A 16,355-nucleotide genomic window follows, 5' to 3' on the forward strand; every position below is an offset into this window, starting at 1 on the left:
TGTGGGGTATGTGGAATATTCCTTGGTCCAGTCCTACTTGAACCCCACCCACAGGTCTTTCCCCGAAACATCAATGATGTCTTTGGTGCTACTTCCCGCCCTCATCTGGAGTTGGAAAAAATAATTACAAAAGTATCGAGGCATTTTTTATGATGAAATTAATAGGATGAATAAGAGGAAACCAGTCAATGTTGGATTTTCAAAAAGCATTTGACACAGTGCCACAGAAGAGAGTATTACATAAAATGAGGGAACATGGGATCAAGATTAATATGTTAACATGGATTGAGGATTTGAGTTAATGAACAGAATGTGATATGATGAGAGGCCCCTTTCAGTCATGGCTGACCATGGGTTGCATCCTCATTGTTCTGGCTTTCTGCTTTCCTGAAGCAACGTCGCTTGTGACTGAAGAGACCAATGCTGGAGTGACAGTCCTGGTCGCAGAGGTTACATCTGTATATGGTCATTGATCTGCTAGAGCTGCTGCACTCCTTTCTTCATGCCTGCTTGTCTGCTGCAGCACTCATTAGCTTCTTTTCTCCTGTTTTGAGCTGTTGGTTCAGGGTACTTCTCCATCTCTTACAGTCAGCTGCAAGCTGTTCCCAGGACATCAAGGGCCTTCATGTCCTCATGCAGATGTCCTTGTAGCGCAGCATGGGATCCCCTGTGGGTCTGTTCCCGGATGCAAACTCTCCATAGAGGATATCCTTTGGGAAGTGGCCATCCTCCATGCCCAGCCAGAGCAGTGTCCTCTGCCTGAGCAGAGTGTACATGCTGGGAAGGCCAGTGTGAGATAGGACCGCTGCATTGGACACGGTCTTGCTGGGATATACCCAGGATACGGCAGATACTCAAGTGGAAGTTGTTCAGTCTTCTCTCCTGTCTTGCATATGTAGTCCACATTTCACTGCAGTACAGCAGTGAGCTTATGATGCAGGCATTATAGACTGGCATTTTTGTCTTCACTGTCAGGTTGGGATTTGTCCATACTCAAGTCATGAGGCAAGCAAGAGTTGAGGCTGACCTGAATGTAATACATTTATTGATACTCTCCATTCTGTTCATTCAATTTAGCCTCAATGAACAGAATAGAGCATAACAATAAATGTATTGCATTCAGGTCAGCAGGCTATAACAAATAAAATATTTAGGCCTAAAGTATATACAATCTATGTTAATGACGAATGAGAGGACAAATGTCAAGTATCCAAGTTTGCTTATGTTATAACATTAGATGGGAAAATAAGCAGGAAGATAACAAATAGGCTGCAAATGAGCACTGACAAGTTGGGTCTGGGATGGATTTAAAAAGGACTTGACAAGTAACTTTTTCATGCAGAGGGTGAGGTGTGTCTGGAACAAGCTGCCAGAGGAAGTGGTGGTGGTGAGTACAATTATGTTTAAAAGGCATCTGGATGGATATATGGGTCAAATGCTGGAAATGGGACTAGGTCAGATTGAAATGGCTGATCAGCGTGGATGAGTTGAACCAAAGGGTCTGCTTCTGTGCTGTTTGACTCTGTGGGGGATTTGGAATACCATGTGAAAGGAATGACATTAATCACTTTGGTAAAAAATTGATGCTATTTTGACATTGTACCAATAATATTTTTGACTCACTCATAGGAAGTAAGCAATACTGGCTGGACCAGCATTTATTGCCAGTCCCTAATTGGCCTTTGAGAAGGTGGTGGTGGAGCTACCTTCTTGACCACTACAATGCATTTGGTGTAGTCCATCCTCAATGCCATTAAAGAAGCGAGTCCAGGATTTTTATCTCACACCACTGAAAGATTGATGGCATATTTCTAAGTTGGAATAGTGAAATGTTTCAAGGCAAACTTTCAGATGGTGATGTTCCCATATATTTACTACTCTTGTCCTTCTCAATGATAGTAGTCATGGGTTTGCAAGATAGTATCGAACCTTGATGAATTTCTGCAGTTCATGTTGTAGATGGTACACAACACTGTTGGAAACAGAACATCAGCGGTAGAGTGAATGTTCTTTGGCATGGTGCCAAGTTCCTTGAGCATTGTTGAAGCTGCACTCATCCAAGCAAGTCGTGAATGTTTCATCACACACCTGACTTGTGCCTTGCAGATAGACTACAGGCCTTATGGAGCTAGGAGGTGAATCACTCACTCCAGCATTCCTAGCTTCTGACCTGCTCTTGTGCCATAGCATTTATATGACTAGTCCAGTTCAGTTTCTGATGTAACCACACAGGGACAGCAAGCAAAAATCAATCAGCCTCACCATCACTGGATTTGCAATATAGTGAAATTAAGCTATACAATGACTATTAAAAAATACCCTTTTTTTCAAACCAGACTTTGAGAACAGATATCAAACACCAAGTCTATAACTTAAATAGAAATTAATGACCGAAATTATAAATTTAGCACAGCAAAGCTAAACAACAGGGTAATCTAATTAATGTCTATGATTTTAACCCAAACTTCTTTGATCGCAAGCACCAAATCTCACACACAGATAGATACACAGTTAAGGGATAAATTAGAAAAGGAAACAAAAAGTTGCAATTTGCCAGTTTGACAACTGTTTTAACAATGAGTACTAGATCTTTATGGAATCCTGAACAACGAGTTGTAGTAAAGGCTCATAGGACTGTATTTTGCTTCAATTCTGAAGTCACTAATCAATGCATAAGGCTTCCAGCTGGCTCAAAGGAAGGTGCACTTAATTGTTCTCAAAACATTCAACAATTCTTTAACAGCATATGAGAGAGAAGAAAATTCAACAGCCAGGTTCTGGAAGATTCTCAAAGCAACACTCTTTTTGCCTAAAAGTCCAGGCACAATCCAAGTTCAATTACTGCTTCTCTTTAGGACCAAAGAACCATAGAAATGATACAGCATAGAAGAGGGCCATTTGACCCACCCTGTCCATGCCACCTCAAACACACTAGATGTCCTTTCTAATCCCATCTTCCCGCTCACAGCCCATTGCGCTGCAGCTTACAGCACTAACGTTGAAGATCCAGATAAACTTTTTTTAAAAAAAGAAAGATATTTCCCATCAGCACCAGCTCAGGCAGTGAATTTGAGACACCTACCACCTTCTGCATAAGGAAGTTTTTTCTTACAACCCCTCTAATCCTTATGTTAGTTAGCTTGAATCTATGACCCTGGTTTCTGAACTCTGTCAAGGGAAACAGAGTTGTAAATATCTCTACCCCTCAATTATATTATTCCTCAGCCTTCTCTGTTCAAATGAAAACCCCCACCTCTCCAATCTCTCCTTATAGCTACAATTCTTAGTTCTGGCAACATTCCAATAAATCTTCTCTCCACTCTGCAAAGCAATTATGTCCTGCCTATATGATGATCAGAACTGCACACAACACTCCAGTTGTGAGTTTACAGCTATCCTCTATACTATCAACTGCCTGGCCAATTTTTGTCAGCTGCAAGTTTTCCAATTGTGCCTTCCAAGTTCAAGTACAAACTGTTAATGTAGAAGACAAACAGCAAAGGTCTCAACACAGAGTCCAGCAGAACACCACTTGAAACAGCTTTCCACTCAAGGACACCCACTGACCATTACCCTTTGTTTCCAGCTATTAAACCAACCTTGGATCCATTCGACATGGGCTCGTATTTTTTGGACCAGTCTGCCAGTGGGACCTTTTAAAATGCCTTATAAAGTCCATGCAAACAACAAAAAAATTCAATCAAATTTGTAAGACATGACCTTTCCTTAACAAAGCCATACTATCCCCGACAAATCCATACCTTCGTAAGTGACAAGTTTATCTAATCTCAGGATTGATTCTAACAGTTTGCCCACCACTGAACACAGACTTGATGGCCTATAATTGTTTGGCATTTCCTTTGCATCCTTTTTAAACAACAGAACACTTGCAAACCTCACTTCTCCAGCACCTCACCTGTGTCTAGTAAAGATTGGAAAATAATCCTCAGAGCATCTGCTATTTTCTCCGACCTCTATCAAGAACCTAGGGAACAATCCATCCGGCCTTTTTATTTCTAACATTGTCTCAGTGGTTGGCTGGCTAACATGGGCCTCCCCAGTGCAACATCCAATCAGCTGCCAGTCTTAAGCATAACACTTTCTGATGCTGAAACATCTGCAGCATTGTCAAAACAATAACTAACCTGCAATTATCTTTCCAAGCCAATTCCCAAATATAAACGTTTGTTCTCCTTCTTAAAATCAACAAGCTGTTTAAGTTAGATTCTCAACTTCAGCTCACAGTTCCAAACCAAAACTGAGAAACAAAAACCGAGATAGTCTCAACACTGTTCAATGGTAGCCCTCAGGACGCTGATAGTGGGGTATTCAGTAATAGTTAGTGATTGAATGTTAAGGGACAATCATCATTTTCTGACACTTGCGTGCTGCTGGTGTTACTTACCACTTGTCAGTCCAAACCTGGATATTATGGTGAACTTTGTACGTTAGCAAACCCCCCTACCTCTGATCTTATAATTGAGAGGAGATAATTGATGTATCAGCTGCAGATGGTTGGGTCAAGGACACTGTCCTAAAGAACAAAAAAGGTTCCTGTAGTGCAGTTGTAGTGCCCCTGCATCTGGACCAGGAATCGTTAGGTATATCAAATCATAACCTGCTCCTGAAGTAGAACATAACATCCCTGAACATGTTGATTGGAAATTATCTATCATGGAGAACTCCTGCAAAAACGTCCAGGAGCCGAGGTGACTAACTTTCTCCAACCACAACTGTCTTGTTATGAGCCAAATATGACTAACGAACAGGAAGCTTTTTGCAACCCACCTTTCTCTGCATCTATCCACAACACCTTAAATAGCAGTGTTTGTTCACAGTATATTTAATAGCTCATATTTAGTTTATGTTAATTTTTTTTAACTTTTCTAATCTTATGTAGTGATGTTTATTTTGTTTGTGCAAAACCCTAGAATTGCAGCTTTATTCTCTTACACAGTATCCGAGGTTTCAAACTTTATCCACTTTAAATAATCAGCCCTAACCAAATCATAACAAATTTAGTGATCTTGTCAGTGGTGAGCAAAACAGGAAGGATATTGATTTAATATTTCAGGAATGAATGCAGCTCAAAAGAATGTCAACTGTGAATGGGGGAAGCAGCACTTGCACAATTCAAAATCAAGGAAAGCTGTATAATATTATCAATATGCCATAATAATGGAATGCAATAATAATAATAGAAAATTTCTGTACGCCTCTATGTGTCAATTCAAATTACCTAGGTAACAGGTGGTTAAAGATACAGTCAAGGCCATATGATTATTTTTTCTCCACTAAGAATGAATAGGAGTTGTTGAATCTTTATGAAAAGAAATCCAGGAGAGATCCCAAAATACTCATTATTAATATATATATATATATTTGACTAACATAGGTTAATATTATGGTGTGTAATAGTAATTTAAAATGTAATACTAAAATAAAACCCTGTATTTCTATATTGCCTCATCATGTTCTGAAGATAGCTAACCAAAGTCAATATCTAATTACTTTCTTTTAAGGTGTGGTCACACAAATATATGGAGAAGCTAATCTGTGCTGCAACATTTTTAATTTGAGAGGCCATTAGATACTTCATCAACACTTAGAATGGTACAAAATACAAGTTATCAAGTTTTATTCACCACATAGTACAAGTATTTTTCTACAGGTGATCCCATCACAAGTTCTAATAAAGAATCAGAAAGTCTCAACAACATCCAAGAGTACGGTCATAAAAATATTGTTTTAGTGCAAATGCTTCTATTGAATAATATAAAAAATACATGGTTTGAGTAATTTGAAAACTATGCTAATGATAATTCACACAGTCGAAATATCCTTAAAAGTTATAATGATTTCCATGGGATATTCCTGATGATCAGTCAAACTTTGCCTGAAGAGTTGGGTGTGCTGCCATGCAACATCGCCTTCTCCACCACTTAGCTCTGCCTCCAAAATTAATTCAGTCGATCCATCAAAATCAGGAAATGAATATGTATTTTCATCTAATTTCAAGAAAGATATGTAAAAATTAAGAACTTGTTACTGTACTGCATTTTTAAAAAATAAATTGTCAAACTCAATAATAGTGCAATACAGACCTCCATTTAGGTCTACGCTGACCAAATTTGAACTTAGATGCCATTGAACATTTCCAGTTTGAAATGTCTGGCTTCTGGATCGAATTGAGACATTGTCAATCCTTAGACCCACTGAACCACATTCAATCTTCCAACTGACTTTGGCACATGATGACCCCTCTGTGCGAGCTAAGTACACCTGGGCAAGACAAAGAAATATACTGCATTAAGTAGTACACAGTAAAAGCTTTTACAACAAGTCGGATTATGCTTATATTACAGAAGGAGTCATGTTCAGCTATAGCAGTGATAAGCAACTGAATGACCAAATAATTCAAAAACCTTTTCACCAATCTATACCATTGACCTGTGTCTGTAAATAAAGAGGTCAATTTCCATTAACTACCATTTAAACTTTGATACTACTTTGGTAAAGCTGAATTATTTAGTAATTAATTATTTAAGAGTAGGTGGTGGCTACTTGGCCATTCAAGTCTGATCCACCATTCAAAACCTAGTGAATGGGAGCCATTAACTGATCTGGTAGTAGTCTCAAATTCAACTTTGTGCCTGCACCTCCACCCATGACCCTTAAATCCTTTGTCTATCAATAGTCTATCTAATTTAAACACACCTCCATTCCTTTCTGAGGAAGAAAATTTCACAGAATAACAATGCTTGGAGAGGAGAAAAATTATTTCCATCTTAAAAAGGAGAGGGTTCCATACACGTGCCACCCTCTTAATATTATTAAAACAGCATCACCTAGGTAAGTATGTAAGGGGATAGAGGCACCAGGTGGGTGATAGGGTACAGTTGCCAATTAAGTAAGTTGGAAGACTTACTTAAGATTTTGAGGAAGAGGTAGGGGATGGGAGTTAGATTGGTGATGGCAGAAGAGTCAATCTTATGGTTGGCCAGGAATCAAAGCAGGCTTTAATCCCTACAACCTTTCCTGGCTAGCTAATAATAGTCAGGACTCTCCAAAGTCTGTACTGCTAACTCAAGCATTTGGGATTTTTTGGAAGTGTAACAGATGCTGGGAATTGCCCAGAGGTTTCCCAAAGAGTCAACGGTGTCAGGACATGCGACATGGGACCCATCTACTTTGCTGCAACTATCTTTTCATGATAAGATCTGAGCCAATGAATCCTTACAATAATGAGTTGCAGCCAGACTCATATGAGGAACTTTCATTTTGTTCACACACACTCCACAACACTATTCCAATCAGACAAATCGATTTGCTTCAAAGGGAATTAATCAGAAAACACAAATACCCTTTCAGACATCCTGATGCAAAAATGCTCAGAATAAAGTTTATCATCAGAGACTCTAATCTGCTTCATCCACTGAGCTTAACTTTGGAATAGAATTCAAAATTTATCAGAATTTCCATTGAATCTACAAAGATATACTCAAATGAAAAAAACACTGTTGCAAGCCCATACCATTTTCCAGTCTTCTTCCACTTTCCGAATCACAGAATCCATTTTCCATACACCTTTTTCCCAGTCATTAATGATTTCATTATTGTTGGAAATCCGAATATAATAATTTTCTACTACATTGTACTTAAGATGAAAAGACTTTGCTGATTTTTCTTTCTCAGTAGCAACGAAAGTGAATCCAGTATTCTGTTCAGAAAAAAAAGTGGTGAAAAACCATGCCTGATACAGAGTCATAGAGATGTACAGCATGGAAACAGACCCTTCGGTCCAACCTGTCCATGTCAACCAGATATCCCAACCCAATCCAGTGCCACCTGCCAGCACCCAGCCCATATCCCTCCAAACCCTTCCTATTCATATACTCATCCAAATGCCTCTTAAATGTTGCAACTGTACCAGCTTCCACCACTTCCTCTGGCAGCTCATTCCATACACGTGCCACCCTCTACGTGAAAAAATTGCCCCTTAGGTCTCTTTTATATGTTTCTCCTCTCACCCTAAACCTATGCCCTCTAGTTCTGGACTCTCCGATCCCAGGAAAAAGACTTTGTCTATTTATCCTACCCATGCCCTTCATAATTTTGTAAACCTCTATAAGGTCACCCCTCAGCCTCCGACGCTCCAGGGAAATCAACCCCGGCCTGTTCAGACTCTCCCGATAGCTCAAATCCTCCAACCCTGGCAACATCCTTGTAAATTTTGTCTGAACCCTTCAAGTTTCACAACATCTTTCCGATAGGAAGGAGACCAGAACTGCACACAATATTCCAACAGTGGCCTAACCAATGTCCTGTACAGCTGCAACTCCTGTACTCAATACTCTGACCAATAAAGGAAAGCATACCAAACGCCATCTTCACTATCCTGTCTACCTGCGACTCCACTTTCAAGGAGCTATGAACCTGCACTGCAAGGTCTCTTTGTTCAGCAACACTCCCTAGGACCTTACCATTAAGTCCTGCTAAGATTTGTTGTAGTCCACATGAAATTAGCAAGATTTTGAAAATGCTTAACATGGTAGACTAAAGGCTACGGGAATCCAAGGCAATGTGAAACCAAGATCAAAAATTGGTTCAGCGGCAGCAAGTGTAATGGGCAAAAGATGTTTGTGTGACTGGAAGGCCATTTTCAGTGGAGTTCCATGGTATTGGATCCCTATCGGTTTGTGTCATGTCATTTATTTTAAACAGAGGTAGCATCTTTTAAAAATTTATAAAATGTATGAAAATGACTCGCGTCATTGATACTGAAGAAAAAAATTGTGGAATGCAAGAAAATATCAATAGACAGCCTATTCAGGTGGCCAAAAATGACATTCAATCCAGAGAGATGTGTGGGAATACATTTGAACAGATTAATTAAGAGAAGGAAATACACAATAAATAGGATATTGAGAAAGGTACAAAGACAGAGATTTCAGAGTTCATGTCCACGGATCCCAAAGGATTTCAGGACAGGTAGATAAAAGTGATCAAGATAAATAGGACATTATTTCTTCTATGGATTACCCAAAATTCACAAACCGGGAGCCCCCCCTCAGACCCATAGTCTCGCTACCTGGAACACCAACTTACAGATTAGCCAAGGAGTTACACACCAAAGACAAACACTTCGAAGACTCATGCAACTCCATCCACTCCACCCAAGAATTCCTGAAGACCAAAGACACCAAAATAGAAGAGGATGAAATAATGGTCTCCTTGAACACAACAGCCTTGTTCACATCCATTAACATCAACCTGGCCAAGGAAACACTGACTATGCTATTAGAAGAAGCAAAGACACATACACCAAACACCACCAACTTCATCGGCAAGGACAATCGGCAAGCTAGTGGACCCAAGGCCTTTCCACCCACTTCACCTTCAACAAAACCTACAAACAAACCAACAGAACACCCACGGGATCTCCAATATCAGGGTTCTTAGCACAGGCAGAAATGCAGAAACCTGAACAAACAGCTCTGCCAACCATCCAACCCAAACTTTGGGTCCGCTACGTGGACATCACCTTTGTCATCACTAAATGAAACAAATTAAAAGAAACCTTCAAGACCATTAATAATACCCTTACTGACATAAAATTCACTAAAGAGGAGGAAAACAACAACAAACTGCCATTCTCAGGTATCACAGTAGAGCGAACAGCCGATGGGGAACTTCAAGCCAGCATCTACAGGAAAACAACACATATGGACCAAATACTGAACGACAGAAGCTATCATCCCAACATCCACAAACAAAGCTCCATTAGAACATTATTTCAATGAGCCACCACACTCTGCAGCACAGAGGAATTATGAAGAGCTGAGGAAAATCACCTATAAATTATTCCAGTGTATTAAAAAAGAACGGGTACCCAACGAACACAGTCCGCCGAATTCTCAGCAACAAACCCAAACAAGCAGACAAAACATGTCCAGAAACTCTAGCCACCCACCTTGATGTCAAAGACACCTCAGAAATGACTGCCAGACTACTCAGATCTCTTGGCATCATGTAGCCCACAAACCCACCAACACACTAAAACAGCAGCTAATGAACTTGAAGGACCCAATACAGACAACAAGCAAAACCAATGTCATTTACAAAATACCTTGCAAGAATTGTAACAAACACTACACTGGACAAACAGGCAGAAAACTAGCCATTAGGATACATGAACTAACCACAAAAAGACATGACCCATTCTCACTAGTATCTTTACATACAGATGAGGAAGGACACCACTTCGATTAGGACAACACATCCATCCTAGGACAAGACAAACATAGACACGCACAAGAATTCCTAGAAGCATGGCATTCCAACGAGATGTCTATCAACAAACACATTGACTTAGATTCCATTTACCACCCACTGAGAAAAAGAACAGGAAATGATGTCACCACAGGAAATGACATCACCAAAGGAAATGCAGTCACCAACCTAAGGAAATCTAAACACAAATAATAAGCGGGCCATACCACCAGTGCTTCATCCGGAGGCTCACTGATGTTACCTGGTATGGTGACAAAAGGTCTGTAACTGAACCTTCCAATTCAGCGAGCAAACCTACATCCAGAACCTCAACCTGAGCTACAAATCTTCTCAAAACTTGCTAAGATTTAAAAGTAGTTGGTAGAGAGACTAAAGCTGAATTAGAAAATGAAAACAATTCATCCATAGGGTGGTCAGCATCTGGAAGTCAACTTCTAAAAGGGTGATAGAAGCAGAATCCCCAAATGTATTTAAGGAGTATTTGAAAAACACTTGAAATGCTGTAATCTACAGGTCTGTGAATCAAGATTGACAGCATTGACATGAGTGAGATGGCTTGGCCCAATTAAATTTGTAGTTGGGGAGAACAAAAATCAAGACAAGGAGCTAGTTTATATTTCTGTGTTCCTATGTGTGAGAGAAGCACATATCTTAATACAACTGCTATTTTTCATCCACACTCCCAGCTAGGGAGGCTAGCATCTAGTCAGAAGAACAAACACAAAGATTAAGTAGATTTTGTTCAACTGATATCCTCACAGGTAGACCACAACAGCAACCAAAAACAGTAACCCTTTTTTTTCCTGACTCCACAGCCAAGGCATACAGACTTTTAAATCAAAATGTACAGCTTTTAATAGGGCAGCACTGCTGTCCCACAGCTTTTTTCTACCCTCGCCCGACTATCTGTATGTAGTGTGCACATTCTCCCCTGGTCTGCACAGTCCAAAGATGTGCAGGTTAGGTGAATTGGCCTAAATTATCCATAGCATCCAGGCTGTGCAGGGTAGGAAGGTTAGCCATGGTAAATGCAGGGTCACATGGATGAGGTAAGGAGTTGGATTTGGGTGGGATGAGCTTTGGAGGGTTAGTGCAGACTCAAAGAGCCAAAAAGAGGGTTTAGATCAGAGTGGTACTGGAAAAGCACAGCAGGTCAGGCAGCATCCGAGCAGGAAAATTGGCGTTTCGGGCAAAAGCCCTTCATCAGGAATAGACACTTTTGCCTCAAAGAGCCAAAAAGCCTCTTTCTGTACTGTAGAGTTTCTATGATTCTAATAATCTGAATACAATGCCTTGAATTAGAAGTTGAGCTTAAGCAGCAACTTAAATCATTACCAACCTGAACAAGGGCTCCAGTTTCTCCTCTGGCTACTCTCCAAAGTACAGAGCCTGATGTCCTCCCACCAAGTTCTCCTGGTTTTGGGGTCTTTGGTGAAATGAATTCTACAAGTTCAACAATCTGCCTTTCTAAAAGCTCCTGTTTCCTGTCTTGTGGAAGGAAGTGTTTTCTCTGAAATTATAAAACAATGTATATGGAACCAAGTTTCAACTTAATCAAACAGATTAGTGGTGTTTTCCAAACTGTTTCATTCATTTTATATGACAAATTTTATTAAATAAATCCCACTCAACAAATATCTTACTGATTAGGTCTAATGCAGGAACAGCAAGTAATTAGGAATGCAAACAGAACATTAGCTTAATTGCAAGGGGGTCAGAGTAGGAATAAAGAAGTCAGAGATGTACAGCACGGTAAAGACTATTAAGTGCAACTGGTCCATGCCGACCAGATATCCCAACCTAATCTAATCCCATTTGCCAGCACTAGGCCCTTATCCCTCTAAACCCTTCCTATTTAAATACCCATCCAGATGCCTTTCAAATGTTGCAATTGTACCAGCCTCCTCCACTTTCTCTGGCAGCTCATTCCATTTCACGCACCAACCTCTGCATGAAAAAATTGTCCTTTGGGTCCCTTTTATATCTTTTGCCCCCCACCCTAAATCTACGCCCTCTAGTTTCGGACTCCCCCACTCTAGGGAAAAGACTTTGTCTATCCATGTCCCTCATGATTTTATAAACCTCTACATGGTCACTCCTCATCCTCCGACGCTCCACGGAAAATAGCCCCAGCTTATTCAGCCTCTCCCTATAGCTCAAATCCTCCAAATGATCCACTTATGGGCTTTTGAAGTTAGTTTGATCTTTTTACTTAAGAACGGAAATATTTGTCTTAAAGGAAGTGCAACTGAAGTTCACTGGACTGATCCCAAGGATCGGAGGACTGGCCTCAGAGAGAAGTTAAAATTTAATTGTCTTCTATTCTCTGGTGTTCAGAAGAATCATAGGGGGATCTCATTGAAATTTTGTCAGGAAATAAAAGAAGGGTCCTGACAGGGCAGATGCTGAGAGGTTGGTTCCACAAGATGGAACATGGTGTTGGCTATTTAGCATACAGATCTGGAGAAAATTTGTCACTCAAAGCATTGCAAATCTTTAGAATTTTCAATACTATGGGGCTATGAATGCTGAGTCGATGAGTATTCCAATCTCCGTTCTGAATAAATTTTTGGGCACTAAGGGAATTGGGGCTTATTAGGATAGGAAAGTGCTGTTGAGGCAGGACTGAAGTTGATTCCTGACCATTTCCTGTTTATACAGAAGGCCGAATTTGAGAGATTTAAGAATGCATCTGTAAGAGACCTGGTTTGAGAGCAGGAAAGGAAAGATGTATCATAAATAATTGAACTATTAGTAACATTACATTTACATATTCTTAAGACATTGAATCAGTTTCAGTTGATTCAAACTGATTTTAATAAACAACGCTGTAACTTATATTAAGCAATACAAACAGCAAATTGGAAAATAAATGCTCAAAAGTTCAAAGTCAGTTAATTGCAAGAATTGACTTTGAATCAAGAGTTCATTGTATATATTACTTGTAGGAACCGGTGGCTTGTTACCTTTTGCATAGACAATTTGTATATCATTTCTTAAGAAAAAAAAATCATGAATACACATGTGCATTCACACATAGCATTCAAACTAGCATACAAAAAAAGTGAGACACTGACCTCAGAATTTAACTTATTAATAGTTTCTCGCAGTAATCCCTCGTGGAGTTTGGTTCTGCGAGTCAGAAGCTCTTTATGTTTGCAGGAGTATCTCCAGGTAACATCAACCAACTGAAATGATATAAGGAGCTGCATTGTCAAAGAGGAAAGTTTTATTGAGAGACTTAAAGGAGAGAGAAGCTTTGGGAGGGAATTCTAGAATCCTGGGTCTGGATAGATGAGATCTGGCCACCAAATAGTAATGGTAAAGAAAGATGGGTTGCACAAAGGTCCAGAGTTCAAAAGAATAAAGAGTATTCTTGGAGGTCTGTAGGGCTGGTAACAGTTACAGAAACAGACAAGGGCAAGGCCACAATTGAACTGAAATTAATTTGCACATGAAGATGAGAAGTTTAAATTTGAAACATGGTTGGACTGGCAGACATGACAAGGTGGTTGAAGACAGTAAAGTTTTCAATAAGCTCAAGTTTATGCAGGGGAAAAAAAAGATGTGAGAATGACCAGCAAAGCATTGGAACAGTTGAATCTAGAGGTGCCAACATAGATCGTAGCTTCAGTGGTAGATAAGTTTAGACAAGATTCAAACTCAGCAATTTAAGTCATGGAGGTCATGGAGATGGAGGAGATAAAGATGTAGAAGTCACAAATGACTGCAGATTGCAAACAGTCTATGGCTTCAGACATTGCGAGTATGGTCAGGGTTGAGTATGTAATGAGTGAGACAGAACAGAATTTGCAGTGTGGTCAGAGCTTCCCAATATTGAAAAGGAGGAAACCATAGCTCATCCAAGTTTCGATGTTAAATACACAGGCAGTAGAAAAGTTGAAAATTGGAATTGTTGAGGGTGAGTCAAGTGTTACGAGTTACACTTGGAATCTTGCATCATATCTTGGCTGATGGTATGTAGCAGCATGTAACTTACAACTAGTAGAGAGGCAAGAATAGATCTTTGGGTAAGGGGAACGTATATAGGATCAGTATGAGAAACTGTGGCATTAAGACATTCTGGCTATGATTGAAATGTGAAGAATGAAACTAGTCAAAGTCATCTGAAAATCAAAGAGACATTAAACAATTATGAAGTAATTGACCATATCAAATTCAGAGAGGTGGAGAAGGACAAACAAAAAGTACCACAGTCACAGTCATATTATGACATACATAAAGGTGGCATCAGTGCTGAAAACAAGCTCTTAAACTGGATTACAGACTTTATGGATTTGTGAAAAGATAGTAATGGACTTAAGAGGCAAAAACACACATGGATTTTTCAAGGAAAGGCAAGTTGGAGACAAGGTGTAATGGATTTTTTCAGAAAAAGCTGGTGTCAGCAGATTTAAAACGGAAGGAGAATAGGAAGTAGATCTAATGGACAAGATGGGTTTGAAAGGGCAGATAGGATGCAAATACAGAAATACACAATTCGAGGGCTAGAAACAGTGATGCAGCAGAACAGATAATTTTAGTCTCAGTGTCAAACTTGTGTCGTTAGAGATGCGAGTGGAAGGAAAAAGAATTTTGTAACATATGTAAGATAAGAAGAAACTAATAATTAACTGAGTATTTCAGGATAACCCGAGAACACTGAGCAATTTGGTAGAAGAGTCCTTGGCCTGGTAATTCTTGACATGGCATAGATGGCTAATTGATTCTGTGCTATAAACTTTGAGGTCTGCGAAACTTTACCTTCAGAAACTGAAATTGAGATTGCAGCAAGACATTATGAGAGTAAATATTTGACAAGAGTCAGAGATATGTACAGTGCAGAAGCAGACCATTAAGTCCAACTTGTTCATGTTGACCAGATATCCCAACCTAATCTCGTCCCACTTGCCAGTCCTTGGCCCATATCCCTCTAAACCCTTCCTATTCATATACCCAATCCAGATGCCTGTTAAATATTGTAATTGTACCAGTCTCCACCACTTCCTCTGGCACCTTATTCCATATACGTACCACCCTCTGCTTGAAAATGTTGCCCCTTAGGTTCCTTTTAAATTTTTCACCCTCTCACCCTAAACCTATGCTCTTCAGTTCTGGACTCCCTCACCCCAGGGAAAAGACCTTGTCTATTTACCCTATCCATGCCCCTCATGATTTTATAAACCTCTAGAAAGTCACCCCTCAGCGTCCGACACTCCACAGAAAACAGACCCAGCCTATTCAGCTTCTCCCTATAGCTCAAATACATCAACCCTGGTAATATCCTTGTAAATCTTTTCTGAACCCTTTCCAATTTCACAACATCCTTCCCATAGGAGGGAGACCAGAATTGCACACGGTTCTCCAAAAGTGGCCTAACTGATGTACTGTACAGCCGCAACATGACCTCCCAACTCCTGTGCGCAATGCTCTGACCAGTAAAGGAAAGCATACCAAATGCCTTCTTCACTATCCTATCTACCTGCGACTCCACTTTCAAGGAGCTATGAACTTGCACTCCAAGGTCTCTTTGTTCAGCAACACTCCCCAGCATTAAATGTATAAGCCCTGCTCGGATTTGCCTTTCCAAAATACAGCACCTCACATTTAGCTAAATTAAATTCCATCTGCCACTCCTCAGCCCAGTGGCCCATCTGATCAAGATTCCATTGTATTCTGAAGTAACCTTCTTCACTGACCACTACACATCCAATTTTGGTGTCATCTGCAAACTTACTAAATATGCCTCCTATGTTCACATCCATATCATTTATATAAATGACGAAAAACAGCGGACCCAGCACTGATCCTTGTGGCACACCACTGGTCACAGGCCTCCAATCTGAAAAGCAACTCTCCACCACCACCCTGTCTTCTACATTCGAGCCCGTTCTGTATCCAAATAGCTAGTTCTCCCTGTAATTCCATGTGACGTAACCTTGCTAATCAGTCTACTATGAGGACCCTTGTCGAATGCCTGACTGAAGTCCATATAGATCAAATTCTCCACTCTGCCCTCATCAATCCTCTTTGTTACTTCTTCAAAGATCTCAGTCAAGTTC

At 40.0% G+C, this 16,355-nt stretch overlaps 1 protein-coding gene across 1 annotated transcript in view; it reads right to left on the reverse strand.

The window, feature by feature from the left end:
• Window positions 1-5,555: 5,555 nt before the first annotated feature.
• Window positions 5,556-16,355, reverse strand: part of ngly1 (N-glycanase 1) — a 41,056-nt gene continuing 30,256 nt past the window's right edge. The window contains exons 8-12 of the mRNA XM_043689464.1: window positions 13,371-13,481; window positions 11,633-11,803; window positions 7,535-7,720; window positions 6,105-6,282; window positions 5,556-6,008 (exon numbers count right to left, since the gene is read on the reverse strand). Coding sequence (XP_043545399.1) covers window positions 5,824-6,008; window positions 6,105-6,282; window positions 7,535-7,720; window positions 11,633-11,803; window positions 13,371-13,481 — 831 coding nt within the window. The 3' untranslated portion in view covers window positions 5,556-5,823. The remainder of the gene's footprint in view (window positions 6,009-6,104; window positions 6,283-7,534; window positions 7,721-11,632; window positions 11,804-13,370; window positions 13,482-16,355) is intronic.

This window comes from Chiloscyllium plagiosum, chromosome 5 (genome assembly GCF_004010195.1).
Source record: "Chiloscyllium plagiosum isolate BGI_BamShark_2017 chromosome 5, ASM401019v2, whole genome shotgun sequence".
Classification (NCBI taxonomy): domain Eukaryota; kingdom Metazoa; phylum Chordata; class Chondrichthyes; order Orectolobiformes; family Hemiscylliidae; genus Chiloscyllium; species Chiloscyllium plagiosum.